Source organism: Nannobrachium achirus (genome assembly GCF_963921795.1).
Source record: "Nannobrachium achirus genome assembly, chromosome: 6".
Taxonomy (NCBI): Eukaryota; Metazoa; Chordata; class Actinopteri; order Myctophiformes; family Myctophidae; genus Nannobrachium; species Nannobrachium achirus.
Window position 1 is genome coordinate 47,158,295 of NC_137815.1, and position 24,029 is coordinate 47,182,323.

Sequence of the window (24,029 nt, forward strand, 5' to 3'; positions counted from 1 at the left end):
GCGTGCGTGCGTGCGCGCGCGCGCGTGCGTTGCGTTCGCGTGCATGCGTGTGTGATTAAGTAAATACATCCGTGTGACTACATTTTGCAGGAATGGAGAAAGTATCATAGCATAACCTGCTGCCCCACCAAAAAATGTACACAGATTTTGCATATTTGCAGCATTCCTTAAAAAAACATAATACTGTACATATTTATTCCAACATAAATAGATACATTAAAGTGTTAAAAGTTATCATTTACAGTGCATTCGAAATTTCCATTAAAATGTACCAGCATAATTAAGAATACTGTAGCTTAAGAAAACTGTCATCTTTTCTCCATTGAACTAAGGAGTAAATTATTATATGAGTATAAACATGAACCAGGGGTCATTGCCATGTTGAATAATTCCACTTTTGTCATGGACAATGAGCAGACAATGATGTTACCAGAAACACTTAAGCGATAGCCCTGAAATCTTGACCATAACAAGTCTGTAACTCTCAGAGTTATGGTGGTCTTGCAAATAAAATGTTTGAGAACCACTAGTACTAGTGGACTCAAAATGATGTGCCATAGTGTCATAGTAAATCAGTGAAAACCTGGAGACTGACATTCAGGGTCTTATGATCAAAATAAAAACATTATAATGGTGTGTAAAACAAAATCTAAAATTTGCCACGGACAAGGACAAGTCTTTGTCACAGACACATTTGTCCGTGTACGGACATATTGATGACCCCTGACATGAGAATGTTGGCTGCCATGGTGTATATGACTTTGTGCTATCAAAATCGAGTAACCTTTTCCACATCTTTATCACTTATGGCAAAATGATCATCTGTGAATTCAGTGTTGTCAATTCCCATCTTCTCATCTGACTCGGCCTTGGATTCCTGTAAGGGATAGAGAACATGCAGGAAGTCATTATATCTGCAATTTGTGTTTTATTTCAGATTCAATTCAATTCAATTCAATTTTATTAGAGTGTCAAATCATAACAAGTTATCTCAAGACACTTCACAAAGGCTAAAGAGCCGTGAGAGAGAGGGAGGGGGGGGAGAGAGAGGGAGAGACAAAGATAGGTCCATGTAGGGAAACAAGAAGAGAAAGACTGGAGAGACTTGACATGTCAAGACGGGTTGGTCACACACTCACAAGAAGCATAATTATGTGTGCAGTTATAGCAGAAACTGACGCACCTCTGCACTTTTGAAATCACGCACATTAGCAAAGAAGCTCTGTGTGTGCACTAACTGCCTGAGCTACCGGACACCCATAGGCCTACAGTATATCAGAATTTCCACACAAAAACAATGATTGTATTGTGAAAAGATAATTTCCGCCTCCTAGAATCGTTTCAATCCATGGAGCAATCTCTTTACCTGAGAACTGCGGCACCACTGGAAACAGATCAGGTCATTCTTGGTCACAAACAAATCCGAGTTCAGCTTCTCCTGCTTACAGCCACCTACAGACACATACGCAGAGCAATGATCATCCAACTGGAATTGTTTTATCTCAGCATATTGACCAAGAGGACCAAGTCATCTGTTTTGTCTCCTTAGGGTACTTGGGTGTGGAGCAGTGGTTTTCAAACCAGTGGTCCCTGAGGGGGTTCCAGGTGGTCCCCAGAGAGTGTAAAATGAGACCAAATGGACCCTTACAGGTCCATTTGGTTTCATTTTACGCTCTCAACTTCAATTATTGTTAAACATACGCATTACTTAATTTACAAGAAGTCCACACACACACACACAATTAGAGAATGTAGAATACTTTTTATTTTGATTAATGTTGCCTGTTTTATCTCTCCTATGGTACCACTACCAACATCAATAACACCATGGAACTGTGGTCAAAATCTTATCCAATGACAACAAAATCGAAGTTTTGGGCCTGAGAGGCAAAATGTCATCAAATGGTGGTCCGTGGCTGATATGCCCAATAAATAATGGACCCATATGAAAAGGGATGAAACCCACTGGTGTAGAGAGGAGGGATAGCTCACCTGTGATGATGCTCACTATGAGGCCCATAACCACCGTGCACACAGTGCCCACAGGACAGAAATAGAGGTAGGACAGAGAGTACCATGAGTCTGCCAGGGCTGGTCTGTACCTGAGAGGCAACACATTGGATCAGTCATTGCTCCTGCATGTGACCCAAAGGGCATGTATGCTTATTTTATATCCACTATTATATTCAGTAAATAGCATATCGTCGGGCAGAAACCTTGTATCTCCAAGTTTCAAATGTGTATGTTTTTTCACAAAGTAAATCCCTGCTTCATCAAACAAGACACACAAAATTAGTTTTAAATCATTATTGAAATGATAAACACAAAACGAACTGTTTATTGTCATACCTCCAGACAAGGTCCCCCATTGGGATAACAGCGCCATCTGGCGATGCAACAGAGTAAAACTCATATCCTCCCATACGAGAAATGTCATTTGTCGGAAGGGCTGTCAATCACAAACGAGGGCACCGCCCCCGAGTGTATATAAGCCCTGCGGGCTATCATAACTTCCTCTTCCGCACCTCTGCTTACCTGCAACTAGAGTGTCGCGAACTCAGCCATATAAGTATAATTTTCTGTAAAGTTTAGCCTAAGCGTTGGCTAGGAAGTCGGCCACTGGCCTTTATAGAATATCTCCTGTACGTCTTTATTCTTCAGTTCCAACAGTTTCGGCGTTCTCACCTGTTTCCTCGCTGTAAGTTTCCAGCTTCTTCTCTGAGCTTGTTATTGTCCGATAGCCTCTTGTAGCTTAGCCTAGCTTCAAGCTATCGATGTTCCACGGCCCTCGGCTAGCATGCTGCTATCCTTGTTCCCCTGGAAGTGTGCTCGATGCTGGAGACTTATCGCTGGTGAGGACACCCACCTTCGGAATTTCCTTCGATGATCCCGCAGGCTGCTTCATGTGGTGAGTCTTTCGAGTGTTAGCAAGTGCCTTGCTTGCTCGTTCCTTTGTTTGGTAGCCTCATGCTAGAAGGCCCTCACCAGGGCACTGATTGCTAGCGCGCCCTAGCTGGGTGTCGCTATTGTCTTTACTTCTAGCTGGCTAGGACTTTCCAATGTTTGTCCGGTGGTTTCTCGTGTTGTCCCCGCCGCCCTGGTCTCGCCGACCAGGGCTACGGGCCTCTCCTGGCAGGTTTTGTGGGCACGCAGCGGTGCCCGCTGTTTGTGCTTCCTTCACTTAGCCTCCACTAGCCTTGTGGCCTGCCTGGTTTTTTCCCTCCACCGGACTCTGCTGCCTCCGGGGCTCGCGGCGCTGTACGCCACAGCGCTGCTTCTCGCCCCGGGCCGCAGCCTGCAGCCACTACGCCTATAGGGGGCTCCAGCGCGCCGCTGGTGCCCTACGGCGGACGGCTGCAACGTCACGGGACTACTTGCTGGTTCTCGCCCTCTCTCCCGCCGGTTCGGCTGGCCGCCGTCCCAGGGAGGAGAACCTGCTAGCCCGCCCGGCCGCTCCCACGGCGGGGGCGGCTAGCGGCGTGGTTTTTCCCGCCTGCAGTCACGACGCCACGTTGTTTCTGCCTCCGGGGCTCGCGGCGCTGTACGCCACAGCGCTGCTTCCCGCCCCGGGCTGCAACCTGCAGCCACTACGCCTATCGGGGGCTCCAGCGCGCCGCTGGGGCCCTACGGCTGGCGTTCTGCAACTTCACGGGACCACACGCCGGCCCTCGCCCTCTCTCCCGCCGGTTCGGCTCCGCCGTTCCAGGGAGGAGAGCCTGCTAGTCCGCCAGGCCGCTCCCACGCCGGGGGCGACTAGCGGCGGCTCCGGTTCCCGCCTGCAGCCACGACGCCTATTGGGGGCTCCAGCGCGCCGCTGGTGCCCTACGGCTGGCGTCTGCAACTTCGAGGGACCCCGCCCGGCCGCTTCCACGCCGGGGGCGGCTAGCGGCGGCTCCGGTTCCCGCCTGCAGCCACGACGCCTATTGGGGGCTCCAGCGCGCCGCTGGTGCCCTACGGCTGGCGTCTGCAACTTTGAGGGACCCCGCCTGGCCGCTCCCACGCCGGGGGCGGCGAGCGGCGACGCCGGTTCCCGCCCTCTCTCCCTGGTACGGCTGGCGCCGTTTTATTCAGGGGAGAGAACCTACTGGTCCGCCTGGCTGCCCCCACGCTGGGGGTGACTAACGGCGACTTCCTCCTCCTTCCCCTTGGATTTTTCGTTCTCGGCCATGCTGGCTGAGCCCGGATCTTCCTGGCACGCTTATGTTCTGGTGGCACGCCTCCGAACAACGCTGTTAAAAGCGGGGATGAATTTGAGAGTGAGGATGAGGAGGGATGGAATTGGGTTGAAGGCTCTTCTCCCAGTATTCCTCCTACAAGTGAGTCTTGCAAGTCCTCGGTTCCACGAGGACCCTGCATCCTTCCGCCCACCTCCGCCTCTACCCCCTCTCTCCCCTCCTCCATGCAGAAGGAGGGGAATGGGTCGGCGGCGCCCCAGTACATCCCGCTCTCCCCTCCACTGTGCCAGTGGAAGGGGGCCTGGGTCTGCGGCACCCGGACTGTGGTTTTTTCCACATGGTGGGGCTCAAGGAGACCACTTACTTGCGCCTAAGCGCACTGAACACAGCTCTCCCCACAAGGCTTGTGGGAAGTGGGTGTGTTAGATGACATAGGGTTGAGGGCCTAGCCCTCCACGGGGTCTGGGTTCCGTGACGGCACACGGTCCTCCTCCCCCCGAATGCAGACGTTGAGTTCTGTCCCACGCAGGGGAGAATGAAAATCTCTGTTGCCCAGTAGCTTTTCCCATGTCATCAGTAAGAGTATGGTAGTCGAAACAAAACCTTTGTTTACCTACCTCTCAGTCCCTAGCACAAGGGACCCTCCTCTCTGCTTACAGCCAGTCAGTGTATAGAGACCCATGCAGGGTTCTTTATTCACTCAATGGATTACTTATTGTCCCAGTCCTGCAGACTGGTGACAATTAAAAGGTTTTTCCCTGGTTTGCAATGGGCTCCACTGTTTTGCTATTAGTCACAATAACAAAGCTTCTCTTCTGTGCTATTCTCCTCTGTCTCCACTGAGCGGCACTGTCGTGCCGAGTTCAGTTCAGAACAGGAGTATGGAGTGTTATGTACAGCATCTTAACACTCTTCAGGGACGCCGAGCCGGACTCCTCCCACAGAACCTGTGGGATGAGGTGGCGTAAATGACCTTGGACTGTGGGTACAGGGGTCCCTGACTACACAGGGACCTCCTTCCCCCAGGCGCTAATATTTATTTTCCTTATTCCATGCAGGGATAATGAAAATGGTTACTGCCTCCCTTGTCCCCAAGTTTAAAAAAAAAAAAGTGTTTTGAGCGAGCGTGGCCTGCTCACTCCTACACTTGCACGGACAACCTCTTATCGCTTGCAACCGCTCAGTGTAATGAAGCCCATGCAGGGCTTTCTACTCACTCACGATAACAGATTTCCCAGTCTTGCAGTCATGCAGACAGGTTACAATCAGAATGGGTTGCAGACATGCTGAGGTTCCCACCCATGTTAACTGCGGTTCACAGTGGTACGGTTTTTCCTATGTGCAATTTTCCTCTGCCTACACTAAACGGCACTGTAGTGTCGATTCTAGTGCAGGACAGGAAGTGTTTCACTATCGGTGTGTGGGATTATGAGTTGGCCTAATTTTCCCTGCAAGGAACTATTAAAGGCCTCAGATCTGGTTTAAACGTTTACACGTTCTTCCCCGTGCTGGGGTAAAGGTTTTTACGTAACAAACCGTATTTCGCAGAATGCTCTTTCTGTTTCTCTTTCCACCACCGTTCAACATGTTGACGTCACGTCCGTTGGCGCGGCCGTCACCGGATAAGGAGGGGAGCTTCCCGGATACGGAAGTGCTAATCCCCTACGTTCCTTCTCCCCCGTGCAACCTAACGGTTTCTCCCAAACGGTTAGGTTCCGAACGGAACCCTTGTTTATTTAATACCCTTGATGGTATTCTGATAAACATTGGAGACTGTGCAATCCGAGCAATGGGTGTTACGTCAGTAACACGTGGCCTTAGATTGCATTTCTTGAACCACCCCCGCTTCCAGCTGGGGTATTTACACTCGAGCCCGCGCTTGTAAGCAGGGGCTCTGAGTGAGGAAATAAGCTCGGTACTATGCAATGGTGCTGTAGTAGAGCTCTTACGAGACCTGAACCAGCTTGGTTTCTGGACTCGAATTTTTCCTGGTTCGGGAAAAAAGGGGGGGGGGGGGGCTGCATCCCTTCTGGATTAGGGATATCACACCAACTTGGTGTTGGCCCACCTGAAGGCCTTGGGTTTTCAACGTCTTTTTGGCAAAAGTATGTTGATGCCCTCCCAGCAGATCTCCTTCTTGGGGATACCTCTGGATTCGACCACGATGTCTACCCGCCTCTCTCTGGAGGGGGTGGACAGGTTCCTGACGTGTCTTCGCTCCTTTCAAATTGGACCAAGTGGTCAGTTACAAGGAGTGTATGAAGTTGGCAGGGCTGATGGCTTCAGCGGTGCAACTTCTTCGCCTGGGCAGGTTTCTTATGAGACCGTTCTGGCGGTGGACACTGACGCTCAGGATTCCTCCCCTGCAAGGGTGCAGGGAAGTGGTGGTCAGCCAGGCCTGCATGGACGCGCTGGTCCCATGGCAGGACCAGGCGTTGTTAATGAGTGGAGTCTCCATAGGCGTGGTGGTGTCACGCAAGGTGATCACCACAGACGCCAGCCGCTCGGGCTGGGACGCCACCCACGAGGGGCGCTCAGCCAGGGGTCTGTGGACCCCGGCCACATTGGAGTACCACTTCAGTTATCTGGAGTTAATGGCGATCTACTTGGCTCTCAAGTATTTCGAACCGTTTCTCCGGGGTTTGTCATGTCCTGGTCAGGACGGACGACATGGCAGCCTTGTACTTTCTCAACAAGCAAGGCGGCCTCTCCTCGCGCACGCTGGATCAGCTGGCGCGCGAGATGACTCTCTGGTGCGTACCGCGCCTGAGGTCCTTTAGAGCCTCCCATGTTCCAGGCCTTCAGAACGGCGGCGCCGATCTGTTGTCCAGGGGGGAGCCTCGCTACGAGGTTTGGTCTCTCCACCATGCGGTGGTGAGACAGATCTTCTCCAGGTTCGGTCAACCTCGGTTCGATCTCTTTGCTTCCCAGGAGAACGCGAAGTGCCCCCTCTACTTCTCAGTGAGGGGACCTTCGCCTCTGGGGGTGGATGCGTTCGCACACGAGTGGCCGGAAGGCCGTCTCTATGCGTTCCAACCGCTGGAACTGATCCTTCCCACACTGGAGAGGATCAGGAGTTCCAACCTGGAGGTTCTTCTCGGGGCACCGTCCAGGGGAGTGTGGAGGTCTCTGATCACCCCACTGCTCTACCGGTCCCCCTGGCAGCTCCCCTTGCATAGGGACCTGCTGCGCCAGGCGGGGGACGATATCTTCCATCCCGACCCCCAGGCCCTAGACCTGTGGTTTTGGCCTGTGAGAGGGAGAACCTGCTAGCCGCAGGCTTCTCAATGGCGGTTGTAGCTACTTTCAGAGTGCTAAAGCCTCCTCCACTAGGGTGGTATATGATGGAAGGTGGAATGTTTTCTTGGACTGGTGTGAGCTACAGGAGCCACCTGTGGTGGCTCACTTGGCTCCAGCCCAGAAGGCGTTAGTTTTCTTGCGGGACCGCCTGGACCTTGGTCTGGCGTTCTCTACGCTTAGGGGTTATTTAGCGGCTTTTGATGCCTGTCACCTGGGGGTGTCAGGCATGGGCCTATCTAAATTCCCTGAGGTGGTCAAGTTCACTACAAGATCTACAAGTGGTTCTTGAGGGCCTTTGCAAGGCACCCTTTGAACCGATTGGGAGGACCTCTTTGAAACATTTAAGTTTCAAGACAGCTCTTTTGCTTGCCTTGTCTACGGCTAAGCGTGTGAGCGACCTTCATGCGCTCTCTGTGAGCCCTGATTGTATGAGGTTTCTCAATAATGACTCCAAGGTTCTTCTTAAACCTCAATTGAGTTTTATTCCTAAGAACCGAGTGGTCCCGAAGGAACCTGTTGTTTTGACGGCTTTCCATCCTCCTCCGGTTGCATCGGAGGAGGATAGGCGTCTTCATTGTCTTTGTCCAGTTAGGGCCCTGAAGGCCTACTGTGACAAGACGGTGGACAGCAGGTCTACTTCTCAGCTTTTCGGGGTCATGAATGCCCGTCAGTGAAAAGCGGTGTCCAAACCCACTCTGTCGAGATGGATTGTGGATGCTGTTAGGTTGGCTTACACCCGGGCTGGGTCTGAAGTGCCGGAAGCACTTAAGGCCCACAGTACTAGGGGTGTGTCTACCTCTAGGGTTTTGTCCAAAGGTGTCTCCATTGAGGAGATTTGTGCGACGGCGCATTTGTCTTCGCCGTCCACCTTTGCGACCTACTATCACCTGGACGTTGCGCCTTCTGCTATGGCGCATACGGTTCCAGGTGCTGCTGCCCCGCCTACTATGTAGTGGGGCGGCTCTCTCCCCTTCCTGGGACAGCATGCTACTGTCTCTAGGATACCTGGGGGGGGACCCTGAGTCTTTCCCTTATATTACTGTAGTATTATACGGCGGACCTGTGTCTGCCCTTAGTGCATAAGGCAGGCCTCGGGCTGTCAGGGTCTCTTTTCTGTCTAAACACGCCCAGGCCCTGTGGGCCTGGGTCGGATCAGTCCTGAAAGGGGTCACGTCGGTTGACGGGACCTCCTTCCGGGTGTGGTCGGTGTGAACGACAGTCTTGTCGGTTCATGGCTTCTCGGGGAGTGTATGAGTCCCAATGGGGGACCTTGTCTGGAGGTATGACAATAAACGTATAGGTTCCGAACGGAACCATGTTTATTTAATACCGGAGGACAAGGTCCCCCGAATAAAGCCCCTCGGTTCGCTAGTTGCGGGCGCAGAGGTGCGGCTTTAGAGGAAGTTATGATAGCCCGCAGGGCTTATATACACTCGGGGGCGGTGCCCTCGTTTGTGATTGACAGCCCTTCCGACAAATGACATTTCTCGTACGGGAGGATATGAGTTTTACTCTGTTGCATCGCCAGATGGCGCTGTTATCCCAATGGGGGACCTTGTCCTCCGGTATTAAATAAACATGGTTCCGTTCGGAACCTATACGTTATGGACATACAAGGTTTCCACCCGACAACGATGATATTTTAATAACTATGTCACATTCTACTTTGTATTGTAGCCAAATTCACTTCATATGAAACACATGTGCCTTCATGTCTTTGTTCATCATTACTTTTACCACTGTTAAAGTCCTACAAGGTTGAACTCCTCTGCTGTAAACTGAGGTGATGATAATGAGACTCACTCAGGCTGAGCACTGGTCCATGCTGGAGCCACAGTGGTAAAGTTCTGGCTCAGTGTTCTGTTGCAGGTAGAGATGTCTAATGGGAGGGGGTTGGTCTTCTCATCTGTGGGTGGGTAAATCTGGGCCCCGATTCCCACCCATAAGGTTATAATCAGGCCGAAGACTAAACCCACAAGACCTCCCTATTTAAGAGAACACGATTACAATAATGTCATACCACGATACAAGCTTATTTTATAAATTTCTTTGCCAGAATCTTTGAATTGAGCTGAATGTTTGATAGGGAATACTTACTTTTGAGTTTGCCGTTCGGAAAAAGAGTCCCAATAAATAAAGACCAAGGAGAGGGCCGCTGATCATTCCAAATACAGACAGAGCTGCCTAAAAGAAGAAAACTGTCAGAGGGAATTGAACAGCAGGGGGTGCTGTAAAATAATTAATGACTGAAATTCCTCCATCATTTTCCAAACTATTGCAAACAGTGATGCTGATGCATTCATTATAATGCTGTATAGGTTTACCTGCAGAATACTCCCCATTAGAGAAGCCACTCCTGCCATCCCAATACACACAAAACCAAAGAACACACCTGGAAATTGTGGGAAAATTAAAGCATGATTATAATCTTATTAAAAGACAGCCCCAGCAAGTGCACCACACAAATCAGTACAGCAATTTGTTTTAAACAAATGGGACCCTTTTTCCCCAATGACAGCATTTATATTTTTGAAATGTTGTGTGTGTGTGTGTGTGTGTGTGTGTGTGTGTGTGTGTGTGTGCGTGCGTGCGTGCGTGCGTGCGTGCGTGCGTGCGTGCGTGCGTGCGTGCGTGCGTGCGTGCGTGCGTGGTCCGTGATCCATGGTCCGTGGCCTAGTATTCTGTAGCATAATACTATTAAATGATCTATTATTAATAGCTGTACTGTTGCAGAACTCACTCAGGCCCATGTTGATCCAGGACAGCTGTTTTTGTGTGGCGTTCTTCCAGAAAGGGCGTATGTAGTCCTCCACAGTGACAGCCACCAGGGCGTTGATGCTGGAGGACACAGTGCTGTACCAGACACAGTGACACTTAGTGAGAATAGCACATCCATTAAGAATTCAAAATGTTTACTGTGATTACTGTGTTATATTTTGTACAGTAGGAGGACAAGTTGCTTTGTATTTTTCAGTGGGAGGGTGAGCCACCAGGAAGGAATGTAACCATTTGGTCAAGCCTTCCCTAAAGTACAGTATGTTCATTCTTTATCTGTTAGCATCCCATGACTTAACACATTCTCCCCACAACTATGCTTGCTGTACATGCACCGGAAAGGATAAGTTGAGTTCATTTGTCAGGCCTCACCTTAAGGTCCCACTATAGGCAGCAGCCACAAATAAGCCTGGCACTCCAGGATAGACGGCCAGGGTATCCATCACCAAGTAAGGAAGGAGCTGGTTTAAAACAAATGCTGTTGTTTATTCAGTTTATTCGGATCCCTTAGCCATGTGGCATGGCATATCATGGGCTAATCTTACTGTGTTTCACACATAACAATAAATAAGACAATTATGAAACATTGATATTAGAAACTTGAAAGTAAGAATGCTTCCTTTTGACATATAATATGCTCATACATGCAGTACATCCGTGAGTTCCCCTTTCCCAGAAAAAAAAAGAAACTATCCAAATCTGCCTTCGATTCTATTCCTGTTATACCAACCACATTAAAATAGCCGGCTGGCAGCATCAATGTTTGACTACATAACTGTAAATTGTCTGCAATATAGTGATTGGCGTCACACTTACCTGGTCAGGGGTGCTTACATCACCATTAGTGAACGGATCACAGGTCTTGTAAACAGAGTACATGGTGAGGCCAGAAAACACAGCCAGACTCACAGTCACCCACAGTCCAACCATGTTCACGTACAGTGACCTGAGAGATGAAAAGACAAACCTTTAAATGACCAGACAAAGATGTAATAATCTGACATCGAAACTTTGTTTGCACCCTGCTATTAAAGTAAAAAGGCTCCAAACATCAGAGTTGCCCCAGTGCCTTCTCTATTCAGTTAAAAGTGTCAGCTATGTCAGCTCCTGAGATGCACACACATTTAGGTCGCACACAAATCCCAGCAACTTGACTAAATTACAATGAATCCATGACGGTTTGAAAGACTTACATCTTGGCATGTGTCATGGTTTTGCAGGAGATATAGCGCTGCACCTGGGACTGATTGATGGAGTAGATGGATAACCACATTATGCTGCCACCCACCACAATGGTCCAGAAAGTGTGACGCTTCAGGGGGTCTAGATCAAAGCTGGGGGGGGGGAAATGTACAGAATGGATGATGACTGCTCTAGGCATTTAGAAGTATCAATGAGATAAATGTTGTTAAAATCAGTACAATTGTATGTTCCTTCTCCTTTGCTGTGATCATTTTTGATCACACAACAATCTGATAACACAAACCCATAAGAATATGGGTAAATTCTCCTTCTACAACGCTGCCACCCAAGTGTGGAATTCCTTCACTATCCCTTAAAACATGCTCGCTGGCCTGCTTTAAAACTGCCCTGAACATTCACCTTTCAGGAGGCCTTACCCCTTTACCCCACCCCCATTTCCCCCTACTCTGTACATATAGTGTTTTATAATTGTGATGATATTTGAATGTTTTTGTTGCAATTTTTTATGTCCATGAATTGAATACCAATGACCTCCTACGTAAACAAGACCGTAAAGGGCTTATTCATTTTTGTCTAATAAAATATTCAATCAATGAATCATTTGGAAACCAGATTTACTATTTTATACTTTCCACTGTTTAATGTTGCTTTCTTAGGTAGGCCTACCAATGACATCCTACGTAAACAAGACCGTAAAGGGCTTATTTGGGGTGTTCCTTTTAGGCAGGGTGTTTAACTGTACTTGGTACTGTTCTACTTTCTTTTTTTTTTTCTTTTTTTTACTAAACTTGTACTGTTCTTCATTTCTGTCTAATAAAATATTCAATCAATCAATGAATCGTTTGGAAACCAGATTTACTATTTTATACTTTCCACTGTTTAATGTTGCTTTAGGTAGGCCTGCCAGATTGGTGACATTGCCAACTATCAGGAAATGAAACGTGTGAAAGATGACACTGTCAAAACTATTAAAACAAACGCTGAGGAAAAGAATGCTGTTTGACCAGTGTAGCTGTGTGTATTTACTGTTTGACCATGCAGTGTAGCTGTGTGTACGTTACTGTTTGACCAAGCAGTGTAGCTGTGTGTAGGCTACTTTACTCAAATGCGTTGAGTCGGCCTCCGTCCCCAGCATCCTGCCAGATCTTTCCTAGGCCTCCCTGCAGCACAGCTCCCCTCGCGATGACAGCAACAAACCCTATCAGCATGATTACCATCTGCAGCACATCAGTCCAGATCACTGCTTTCAGACCGCCCTGTAACAGAATCACACTCTCAATCATTCACTTGTTAAATTGATGTCGTCACTCTTCAACGACCATTAACCAATCGACAGACTATAATCCTGTTATGCTCCAATACAAATGATAAAGCCAACATACAATGTAGGTCTATATTGTTTATGTTCCGACAGCAACATTGGAACTGATTATCAATCATATAATGTGGAATAAATAACTACTAATAATTATGTCTGTGTGTGTGTGTGTGTGTGTGTGTGTGTGTGTGTGTGTGTGTGTGTGTGTGTGTGTGTGTGTGCGTGCGTGCGTGCGTGCGTGCGTGCGTGCGTGCGTGTGTTTCAAACTTTATATTTTGATTTTATATTTTGTCCAATTGTTTGTGGGTTGAATGTTAAATGGACCACAATGGAAACAAGCCTTTAGCTTTTTTTGTGTGTCTAATCCATTTGGTGATTAGATTTTTTTTTTTAATATTGACAAATATCAATAATATATTCAAACAATCAATCAAATACTACCCACCAAAGTGCAGTAGATGATGCAGACCACACCTGTAGCCACCAACACTCCCCACAGGTCAAGCCCTGTGACTGAATAAATAAATAAAAACAGTATATAATGTTTTTAACAGCTTATGACATTGATGAATTCAAATGAAATACACTTTACATATGAGATACTCCTTTAAAACCACATTTGATGTGTGCACACACACACACACACACACACACACACACACACACGCACACGCACACGCGCGCACACACACACACACACACACACACACACACACACACACACACACACACACACACACGCACACACGCACACACACACACACACACACACACACACACACACACACTTTTTAGCAGGATAGCATTATGGTCATATAGGTGGTTCAATATAGTTTAAACAGTAGCACACTCATGAGTCATAATGCCGTGCCTAGTGTACTGGGTAAATAGTTAAGAAATAAAGAATTTTCTGAATTTGAGTTACTAACAACACAAGATATCTCAGCAGATTCTGTCTCAAAAGGCAGTGAAAAAGGAGAAAAACAAGCGACCTTGCTACATAGAAACAAACCATAAATGACTGAACTGGAGCAATGCCTTTGATCTTAGGGCGTGATGGTCCTCTTATCTGGACTCACAGGCAGAGGCCAACCTTGGCACGCTTATTTTGACTCCTTCCACTAATTAAATGTGACCTCAGTTTGCCCCATGTAACGCTTTATTTATTTTAAAATGAAAATGGAAATGTTAGAGGTATAGGAATTGACATGCATGGGTTTTAAGAGTAGAGGGGATGAGGGAGGCTGGGAGCTTTGGAAGGGGGGGGGGCTAGAAGAATATGTCCTTTTGCACAACTACGGCACACTGTCTTCACAAAAAATTATTAATAGGGTTACAACATTTCAGTCACTTTGGCCATGGTGTGTGTGACTGAAACAAAATGTTGTATCCCTATTAATACAGTACATTTTTGTAAGTGAACACAGTGTGCAGAACAAGAGGGGTAAGGTGGTATGCAAATTGTGGGACGATGTCTCCTGTGATAGGACATTGGGGGGTATTTCCCCCTGTGACAGGGCAGGGGTTTGCCAAGGTTTGCCGAGCTCTGCGCTGCACTGTACTGCCTTGTCTAAGCTGAGCGGACAGTAAAGTATGATGAGAATATCTCCTCCCAAAATGTAACCATCCATTGTATAAAATATGTAATCATAAGACAATGTTAAAATGGGCATAAAATGACTGTGTCCTACAACACCATAATACATCTAATTACACTGAAATATGCCATTATGCTTTTTCACTCTTGCTCTTCTGATGAATGTCGGTACTAATCTGATGTCTCTCCGTGCTAGAAAATGTCAGCCAATAAGCCACCTAGTTGGAGGTGATACATTCTATAGCCAAAAAAATACAAGTAAATCATAGACTTAGTTTGTGCAACAACTTCAAGCAATAACACACTCAAGGTTGTGCTGTTGTAATACACATTATAATTGTTTGTCTTTACATGAAATATTAGTTAGATATTGCAACTTAAGTTTGTAACTTTAGTAAGTGATTGACAATTGCAGATTGTTGCTAACTTGCAGTTTACACAACTATTAACTTGGCCTACAGTAAATACATTTATATGATTGTTGTGTTTAAACAAAGGTACTAGGCAGTAGACATGGCCAAATCTACAGATTTCTTTCTTTTATCAATGCAGTTGGCATGTCAGATCTTTGGCTTTAGACAATATTATTGTCTTGGACATAATGGAAAGCCAAATGGTTAATTATTAGTGGTGACAAGTAACCATTGCATTGTTTGATTCCGTTTTGTTTCTGGACTAATACTCATACAGTCACAGACAGTCAGAAAGTGCACTGGGCAATAAACAGCATGTTCTGTCCTCTTATCTTATCATTGAAGATAAATGATTCATTCAATACCCTTCTGCTAGTAATTGAATGGGCCTGATGACTGATGACTGATGTTGGCAACTGCAGTGATTCACATTATTTTAACTTGCAAAAGTCATTCTATGTCTTAAAGCTGAACTACAGTATGTAACTTTCCTCTTCTACCCCGGATTTGAACCCATTTTCCTGCACGAGTGCTGTTGTTATATATATATATATATATATATATATATATATATATATATATAACATTGAGCTAATAAAGAGCCTCTCTGCTTGCTCAGGGGATAAATTGAAACTTGACCATCAGGTCAAAATACATCAGATCGTCAGATCCTGTGTCTAGGTGAGACATGACCTTTGACACAATCTAAATGTCTCAATAGAAGAGCAAGCAGACAAAATACAACCACACCTGTTGTATAAGTTATATTGTATTAACATACTCTACCATATAGATTGGACAGATTACGTTTTAATTTTTTAAGTTTTAAGTTACATAGTGCCGCTTTAAGACTTTCTTTGGGGTCGACAAACTCCTCAGTAGTTTGCAAGAGTAATGGGAAACAGTAAATGGGCATTTCAAATGGGGATAACACATAATGGACAAAAACAGCATAGAAAATACTACTTGCCGTTATAGCTGGCAAAATGTCTCATATACTGTACGTGTACATTTCTTGAAAATGATATTCAAGACTTACTTTGGTTGAGTGCAAGTGCTGGGGCATAGATGACCATGCCAGTGTAAAGGATCTGACCCGGTATGGAGAGAGCAAGCCATTAGTTGATTGGATGTAAACAAACATGCAATGCACATTAATGAGTTGTGGGGATTCTGGGTATCTGGATTAAAATGTGCATTAAGTCAACAAGGAAAAAGACAGATGTCGTTAAATATGCAAATGTGCCATTATAAGCTGGGGGTTTTCCTCCCTCTGTTTTCATTCCAAACACAGAAGGCATCTTACAGCTGTCTCCTCCATGAGGGGACACTTTAGTTACCGTTTGTATGATGTACATGGTTGTCCCAATCATCCGGATTGTCTTGTTGAAGCGCATTTCCAGGTACTACAAAGGAAAGGGCAGCCCAGGTAGTCAGCACTTTTTATCTACATTTCCCCGATATACTGTATATATATTTATTTTTGTATTGGCACACAGTCTTAACCTAAAACCATGACTCATAGCCATGTTCGAAATTCCAAAACAACAGACACTATTTTCTCGAGGTGTGTGGCTAGTTTTTTGACCACATGTTTTATGGCATTTGGACACTGAATAACTCCTCATGGCCATGAGGCCCTCGTCAGTTATAAGCCAGATTTACTCAAGATCAATCATTACTCACATTAAAACGCAACTACTGGTTGCGTCCCTGGTTCGATTCTGGCTGGAGATCTGTGCAGTATATTATGTCTCCTTACCTCATAGGTGCTGGTGATCCCCAGTCTGTAGAAAAGGGGGACAAATATCTCAGCAGTGATGGTGGACATGATGGCATAGGAAATGCCAAAGGTCCAGAAGGCAGCTCCAAACCGGTAGGCCTCAGCTGGTGTCCCTATCACGGTGATGCCAGACATGAAGCTGGCAGTGAGTGACATGGCAACTGGCACGGCTGTCATTTGGCGTCCACCCAACAAGAACTCCTCGGTGGTGGATTCCTTGCGGCCACGGATGGCTGCAATCAGGCCGATCATGGCAGCCACCAGGACTATTCCAACGAAAACCACATAGTCCCACACAGAGAAAGAAGCCACGGGACCTCCTGTCGCAATCATGGCTGATGAGTTCACCTGAGAGCCCCTCCTGGTGCCGACACCTACTGTGTCTCTCCTTCTGAATGAGGTGAAGACCAATTCAATTCCACAGGTTTGCTGTCTGAGGCAATCCTGCTAATGTTTAATTTCCCCTCGATCCACCACTTGAAAGTCTATTCACAATTCGGTGTTGGGACTGAATTCCACAGTCACTGAACAGGGCCGTCTTTAACACACACACACACACACACACACACACACACACACACACACACACACACACACACACACACACACACACACACACACACACACACACACACACACACACACCATTATATATTACATTATATAAAACTACTGTGTATTATAAAATAAACAGATTTGAGATACAAATGTACATTTACAGTATATCCGATAACACATTGTTTTATCACTATAATTTATAATACTTACAACAATATCCCATATAGGTGGTTGAGCCTGAATCCATTAGTCCAACAGAGAGAAATTACAATTCCTTTTTCCTGCAGAGAGCTTTTGTCTCTTTCTGGTTACCTGAGAACAATGATAAACCTTAACCGCTCCTCTGACAGTGAACAGGAGCCTGGTACGCAATGATGTTGCAGGAGGTCTATAAAGTTTGCTTTAGTTAATAATCCATCAAGGACAAAAGATACTAAAGTCAGTTATGACTTTCCCTGACTGTAAACGATATCATGCAGTTGCACTAGTCTATACTTGATATTTTGTCTATACAAACACACTTATTTATCTGGCTACCTGTTGCTACTCCCCATGGATAAATGGTTGAGGTGTTTCTGCTCTTCTGGAAGAAAATGGCCCAGCAGCTGCTATTTATAGTCAGTCACAAAGTAACTCAGCAACTGATAAGGCAGAGGAAGACAAGTAAATTCTCGGAGTCAACTTCTGAAGTCTCACTCCAAGGCTGTGTAAGCACGAGAATAGGACTACTGTATATCAAGGGCACTTAGGGTTCAGTGTCAAGGACATTTCAACACTAACCCAGGATCGAGCTGGGAACCTTTCCGTTCTCCAAGTGGTCACAAAACCTCCTGAGCCACTGTCGCCCTTGAGTTCAGACATGGCCAGTCCTTGAAGACTTTGTCACCTGTGTGTGACAAATCTTTCTTAAGTCTTTAACAATGGATATGATTATAATTTCTCATGCTCCATCTTATAAGACTATGATCATTAAAAACCCGGCTGTGGACAACAGATACTAGTTAAAAACTAGTCATAGACTGTCACTGTAATCTTCAAGACGAATGGGCTTTGCGAGAAAAAAAAAAATGATATTAGTGTTTATCTTAGGACAATTTCCCATTTTCACCTTGACAAAATCACTCAATCTTTTTTTTCTCCATTGTGTCATGGTTTGGTAACCTATCTGAATCAAAATGTTGTTTTGTTTTAGAACAAAAAGAACAAAAAGAATTGAATTGGCGATCCCCAAACCTGACAAGAACTTGGAATTGTAGGTGTTAAGACATTAAACTTTGTTTGACTCGGTTCCACAGCAACATATTGTGAAAATATCTGATCTACTAGTACACGTGTAGATTGGCTACTATTTTTTACCTACTGTACATTTACGACTGCTCTATATTGCTGGTGCTTCTTTTTTTGCTTTGTTTTTTCACTGTAAACAACAGTACTTTTTTTCTTTTAATAGTTCCCTGTAACTATGTAACCTTAACTGCTGTGCCGCCTCTGGACAACAGTTTTTCCCTCTTGGGATAATAAAGGTATCTATCTATCTATCTACACTCACACACCAAGTTTGAGGTCAATCTGTCTGACGGTGCCCAAGTTATGCCCAGGGTTAACCGGGCATAATGTTACTACTTAGTACTTACTACTTGTGCTTTATTGATCCACAAGGGAAGATTCGGTCATTACAATGAGCAAGGTAAGGCTACATAGAGACATAAGGTCATACAAAGGCCTGTGATGATGTAATCATGATGAGATCATCATGATTACATCATCACAGGCCTTTGTATGACCTTTATGTCTCTATGTAGCCTTACCTTGCTCATAACTTGGGCACCGTCAGACAGATTGACCTCAAACTTGGTGTGTGAGTGTAGATAGATAGATCATCATGTCAGTTGATGTGCTGTATTAATCATGTAATACAGCACATCAACTGACATGATGATGAAAGGTCCATAAAAACATATTTTTGCTCGCTCAGTTTGAAGCTTATTCTACTATCGCCCTCTGTGTAAGTGGTCTTGGTTAAGATAAAATGAAAAATTGCCTTAAATGTGAAATTAAAGTGTCATGCATGCTTGTGAGAAATGACTGCCAGGCTCTGCCAGGCTCTAATGAACTCTTCTGGTTCATAATGTACGGTACAGTCTGATACATCACTGATCAGGTACTACTTATTCAGTCCTCTGGAACATAATCTGCTTATACTGTAGCAATTGTTTTGGCAGCTCACAGCAATCATAGAAAAAGTCAGGAATTGAGGAAAGGGTGAAAACAACAGTGAGACATATCTTTTGCAAATATTAGCTTTCTTTACATTTCCCACATTAACCACTCCATATTCTGGGAGGAAGATTAGCCAGAAAAAGAAGAAAAAGCAAAAAGCAAATCTACAACAAGTCTTGTAAAGATGTAAACAGAAAAAAGCAGTGCAAGTACAGAGACAACTCAGGACCAGTTTAAGAAGATTTAAGTGGTTAACGTCTGAATATGTTTGATCAATCAATATGACATATTTCATTTTATTTTTGAAATACTGTATATCCATTGGACAATATTGCCTATATGGTTAGAATCTGAAATAACCCATTACAGAGGATCAAATTGATACAGTTAATTCCTTTGGCATTTGAATTTGTGTAGCCTATACTTACAACAGTGGAAAATGTAAGTGACCAACAGAGGATACAAGGTCAAGTTAAGCTTTATTGTCCACATGGGAAATTTGGCTTGGGCGTTGACCCCTGCTATAGCCCCATAAACATACAAAAACATACCGGTACAGTGCAATAGAAATACATAACAAGAGAGTGACACACAAGTGCAGAAATAGTACGATTTACAGAGCCCTTTACAACCAGTCCTTTTTCAAAGCATAATTAGTTGACACAGGTACAAGGAGTATTTCAATCTATTTAAGACACACATGGGTACCCTGTACCTTCTACCAGAGGGCATTAAACATGCATGGATAACGTCTCTATTCTTGGAGCTTGTCTTAGTGTAGTCTGCTCATCTATGAACCGAATAGTATGTGAGTCCAGTGACTTTTTTATGGGACAGCATGCCTCTGCAAGTTCCTAACTTTATGAATGCAGGCAGCAGCCGGCCACAAATCCTATCTGGACCTGAGGCTTTTCGGGGATATGTGTGTGAGAACAGTCTCTGAACTTCACGTTGACCAATGGTGATTTTCAAGTCACTATGTGTGGGTGCAGTACAGACTCTAGACTAGAGCATTCACTTTGACAGACACTGCACATATTCCTTGATGTCAAGGATAACGCAATATAAAGTTAAAAGATAACTTATTTCCATCAGGGTCCTCTTTCCAGGAAGACAGAGATACAGTGGCAAAATGATTATGTACTGTTTGTCACATACTGTAGGCTACATTAAAACAATGTAGACTACTATTGAAAACAATACATATTCAGTATAAAAAACACAGCTAAATAAACATATAGCCTAGTAGCAAGCTGTGAGAGAAAATATCAAATAATGATTCAATTACTCAAGTTAATTATAGGACATTGTTCTTTTGTCATTTTCAGTTTTTGTATAAATGATCTGAAACCCCCCTTGATAAGGCTTCATGTTTAAGAACAGCAGATTTAATCATTAGAAATGTTCAAAGGACTGTAAATGATTGCATCAGACCATTGTGCTATATACAAAAGAGAGTCTATTGTTGTGTCATGTCATAGTTCTTTTTGTGTGATGTATAAATATTCTGTGCTTAGATGGTTCAGGGTTAGTGTATCTTATTTGACCTTACTTTATAAAACAAAGCCTCGCCAGGAACCCCCACACCCCTAACGAAGCTGCCACTCCCATCTTAGAATAGCCCAATACACCCAAAAATACTAACTATCCACAGTATATTGTGTACTGTATCAATTCAAAGCCTGAAATGAAACCTGCTTCTCTCGTCTATATGGTGGGATGATGAGACACAGGTTATACTTTAAGAATAATTAACTTATGAAACGTAGTGATAAGATATCCCCACAAGGTACCAGCCTGACTGACACTTGAAGTTGTCATAAAGCAGTTAGTCAGTATAGGTAGAAGGAATTTGGACAAATGATGTAAGCCCATTGTTTTCAACAAAGTCCTCAAATAACCATACTGTGGAGGTGTTCAGTTTTTCAGATAGATCTAAGTGTTTAGCCTGTTCTGTGTAACTGTCAGTGTAAACTTTCTGGCTTCCTTACTCAATAACTTTGAACTTTGCTTAATGATTGATGCACATTGTTATTCTCTGTTATGGACTCTCTCTAACACACAACGTATGCTTTGTGGCAACCTGCAGAACTTGCTCATGCTGTGGACAGAGGCACAAAGGCAACGTCTGAATATTGACTCAATTAGATGTGTTTGTAAATTAAATTTAGTCAGAATAAGGGCACTTTCCTAATAGGAATACCAATAAAAGTAAAAATGTATAGCTTTTTGCCTTCTGTTATGGTTGAAGCTGAAACAAGCAAATGTAGGCCTACTTGAATTTTGTGTGACACCCAGTGGCTATTGCCTGCACTACATCTAGGCCTAATGCACAGTGAGGTATATACTGTAATTGTTGATTTCCTGTGTTTATGGAGGATATCATTCATTAATGCATGTCATTCACATAATGGACTGTCAAACATGGGATGCAGAACTTCCCCTTCCATCAGTGACACTATGACGACTGTCTGGGATAAAGGTGGATTATGTTCCTCATATAAATACTGATCTGAATAATGTGATCTTCATTCACAAGTTATCATCAGTACCAGACGGTGTCCAGATCTCCCAGGTGAGCAATCTCTACACATAAAGAAGTGCAGCATGGGTCAAGAATCTGGTTTTAGAACAATAACATTGCATGATTTCTGCTGTTGATTTGTCCATTTGTCTTTCCAGTGAAGGCCCAGAACTGATAGTTTTGCTTAACATGGATTCTTCTGTTATCATCTGCGGCCTCCTTTGCTTGCTGTTCAGCTCAGCCGTTCCCATGTGCGTACCCACTGATTATACTCTGTATGTGGAAAAGCCAGAGTGTCAGTTCTGTGTGGCAATCAACACTACCATTTGCATGGGGTTCTGCTATTCCAGGGTATGTACATTACACATCAAACAATATAAATGTCAGACCCTGCTAGGCTGTTACTACCCTCCTGGAAATTATGTTTGTTTATGAATGATTTTGTTGATCATCACACTAAACTATCTATCTATATTATGCCTGTTGAGTTGTAATTAGAATTTTGGGCAGGCCACATACTGTATATTAGTTAAATATTGTATGCATAGTGATGAAAGGTTTGTTGTGGATATTGAGAATTATTTTGATGACGAATTATATACAAATGTTATGTGTAGATTTAGATATACAGGGATCAGCACCGCTCAACCTAGGTCTGATAGGGCTGATATCGCCCCCTGGGTGAATACGCTGGACAAACTGCATTGTAACTGTAGCCGTGCAGGCACATATTTCTTGTCCCTGTCCTTTAGGGCAAAAAGGTTGAGAACCAATGTGTTATTCTCAGGAAATGCAATGTCCCAAAGAACCACTATATTGTGTGTGTTGTACAGTATCTGAGGTATTAGGTAATTTAATACAGAACTATGGTTCTGTCAACTCAATAGATTATATCGTATAGTAATTCAGTTGATAATGTGTGTCTTTCCTTGCACATGGTAACCAACAGGACAGCAATGTGAAAGATATATTGGGACCGCTCTACGTTATCCAAGAGCGCTGTACCTATGAAGAGGTGGAGTACCACACAGTCGAATTGCCTGGCTGTCCCACTAACACCAATCCGCTCTTCACTTACCCTGTGGCCCGCAGCTGCCACTGTGGTTCCTGCAACACTGCCAGCGATGACTGTGCCCAAAGGACCAGTAGGGTTGGCGCTCGGTGCACCAAGCCAGTGGAGCCACTGAGACACATCTACCCACCCAACTACATGCTCCCCTTCTGATTCTTCTTATGTTTTTGTTTGTTTGGTGTTCATTAAAACTACACTTGAAATGGTTTGTGGCTCAAGAAAGCAATTGGCAACTGATTGATTGAGTGAAGACTTTATTAGAAGTTTGCATAGGAAAAGGTACGGTTTCATGACAGTACAGTTCACTGGTACGAGGTCAACTAAAAAGATAATAACTTCAAGAAAGTTTTTGGGCTTGTTTCAGTTGGGGTCCTTTTTTAACATTGAATGACAGACAAATAAAACACAGTACTATGCAGAAATTATATTAAAACACGATTATAAAAAAAAGAGTACATAATAGGCCTATCAACCGTCTCTGTACTGTTACTCATTGTACCACCTTGTTCTGCCCTCTCTCAGTTGTTATGGATCTGTCCAGCTGGGAATGCTGCTTGTTTACCATTTAGTTCACAATGCTGTACAGGCCATTCCTGGCATATCAGCTCATTACTTTAGTTAATGTCCAGTCTGCACCTATGAATCATAATAGATAGAGATATGTTCTCTGCTCTGGAACCAATAGCTTGAATGCAACTCAATTAAAGCTGGATTCTCTAATAATGGGTCCCTCACTAATCTGCATCAGACTTAATCACGTCCTGTACTGGTCATGATGCGACATGATGTCCCACAGCAACACAACGCATTGTTTACTATATACAGAAGCTGCTGCCGCTTGACACTGTGTTGCTCACTTCACGTCATGCTGATATAAGCCCTGACAGTCATACAGGCTGTCAGTCACCTGACCTCAGTGAATCACCTGTACTGAAAAAGATAACACACAAATAGACTAGCCCCAACACAGATGATATACAGTTATTTTCACATCCCAATGTGCACGTGCAGTAATCCAAGAAGACAGCTGGTGTTTATTAATAGACCACCAACTCAGAGGGGGGAGAGGGGGGGGGGGGGGGGGGGGGGGG

At 44.6% G+C, this 24,029-nt stretch overlaps 2 protein-coding genes across 2 annotated transcripts; one reads left to right on the forward strand and one right to left on the reverse strand.

Annotated features, from left to right (window-relative positions):
• Positions 1 to 769: 769 nt before the first annotated feature.
• Positions 770 to 16,897, reverse strand: slc5a8l (solute carrier family 5 member 8, like; the record flags this gene model as incomplete). The annotated part of the gene is made up of 15 exons (XM_080728251.1): positions 770 to 877; positions 1,367 to 1,452; positions 1,993 to 2,102; positions 9,279 to 9,460; positions 9,573 to 9,659; positions 9,800 to 9,867; positions 10,216 to 10,328; positions 10,623 to 10,711; positions 11,067 to 11,196; positions 11,444 to 11,584; positions 12,555 to 12,709; positions 13,217 to 13,284; positions 15,821 to 15,872; positions 16,122 to 16,187; positions 16,544 to 16,897. The coding sequence occupies 15 exons, from the start codon at positions 16,895 to 16,897 to the stop codon at positions 770 to 772; spliced, it is 1,809 nt and encodes a 602-aa protein (XP_080584377.1).
• A 5,158-nt stretch (positions 16,898 to 22,055) lies between these two features.
• tshba (thyroid stimulating hormone subunit beta a) lies at positions 22,056 to 23,091 on the forward strand (the record flags this gene model as incomplete). Its single annotated transcript, XM_080728252.1, has 2 exons — positions 22,056 to 22,217; positions 22,816 to 23,091. The coding sequence occupies 2 exons, from the start codon at positions 22,056 to 22,058 to the stop codon at positions 23,089 to 23,091; spliced, it is 438 nt and encodes a 145-aa protein (XP_080584378.1).
• Positions 23,092 to 24,029: the final 938 nt, after the last annotated feature.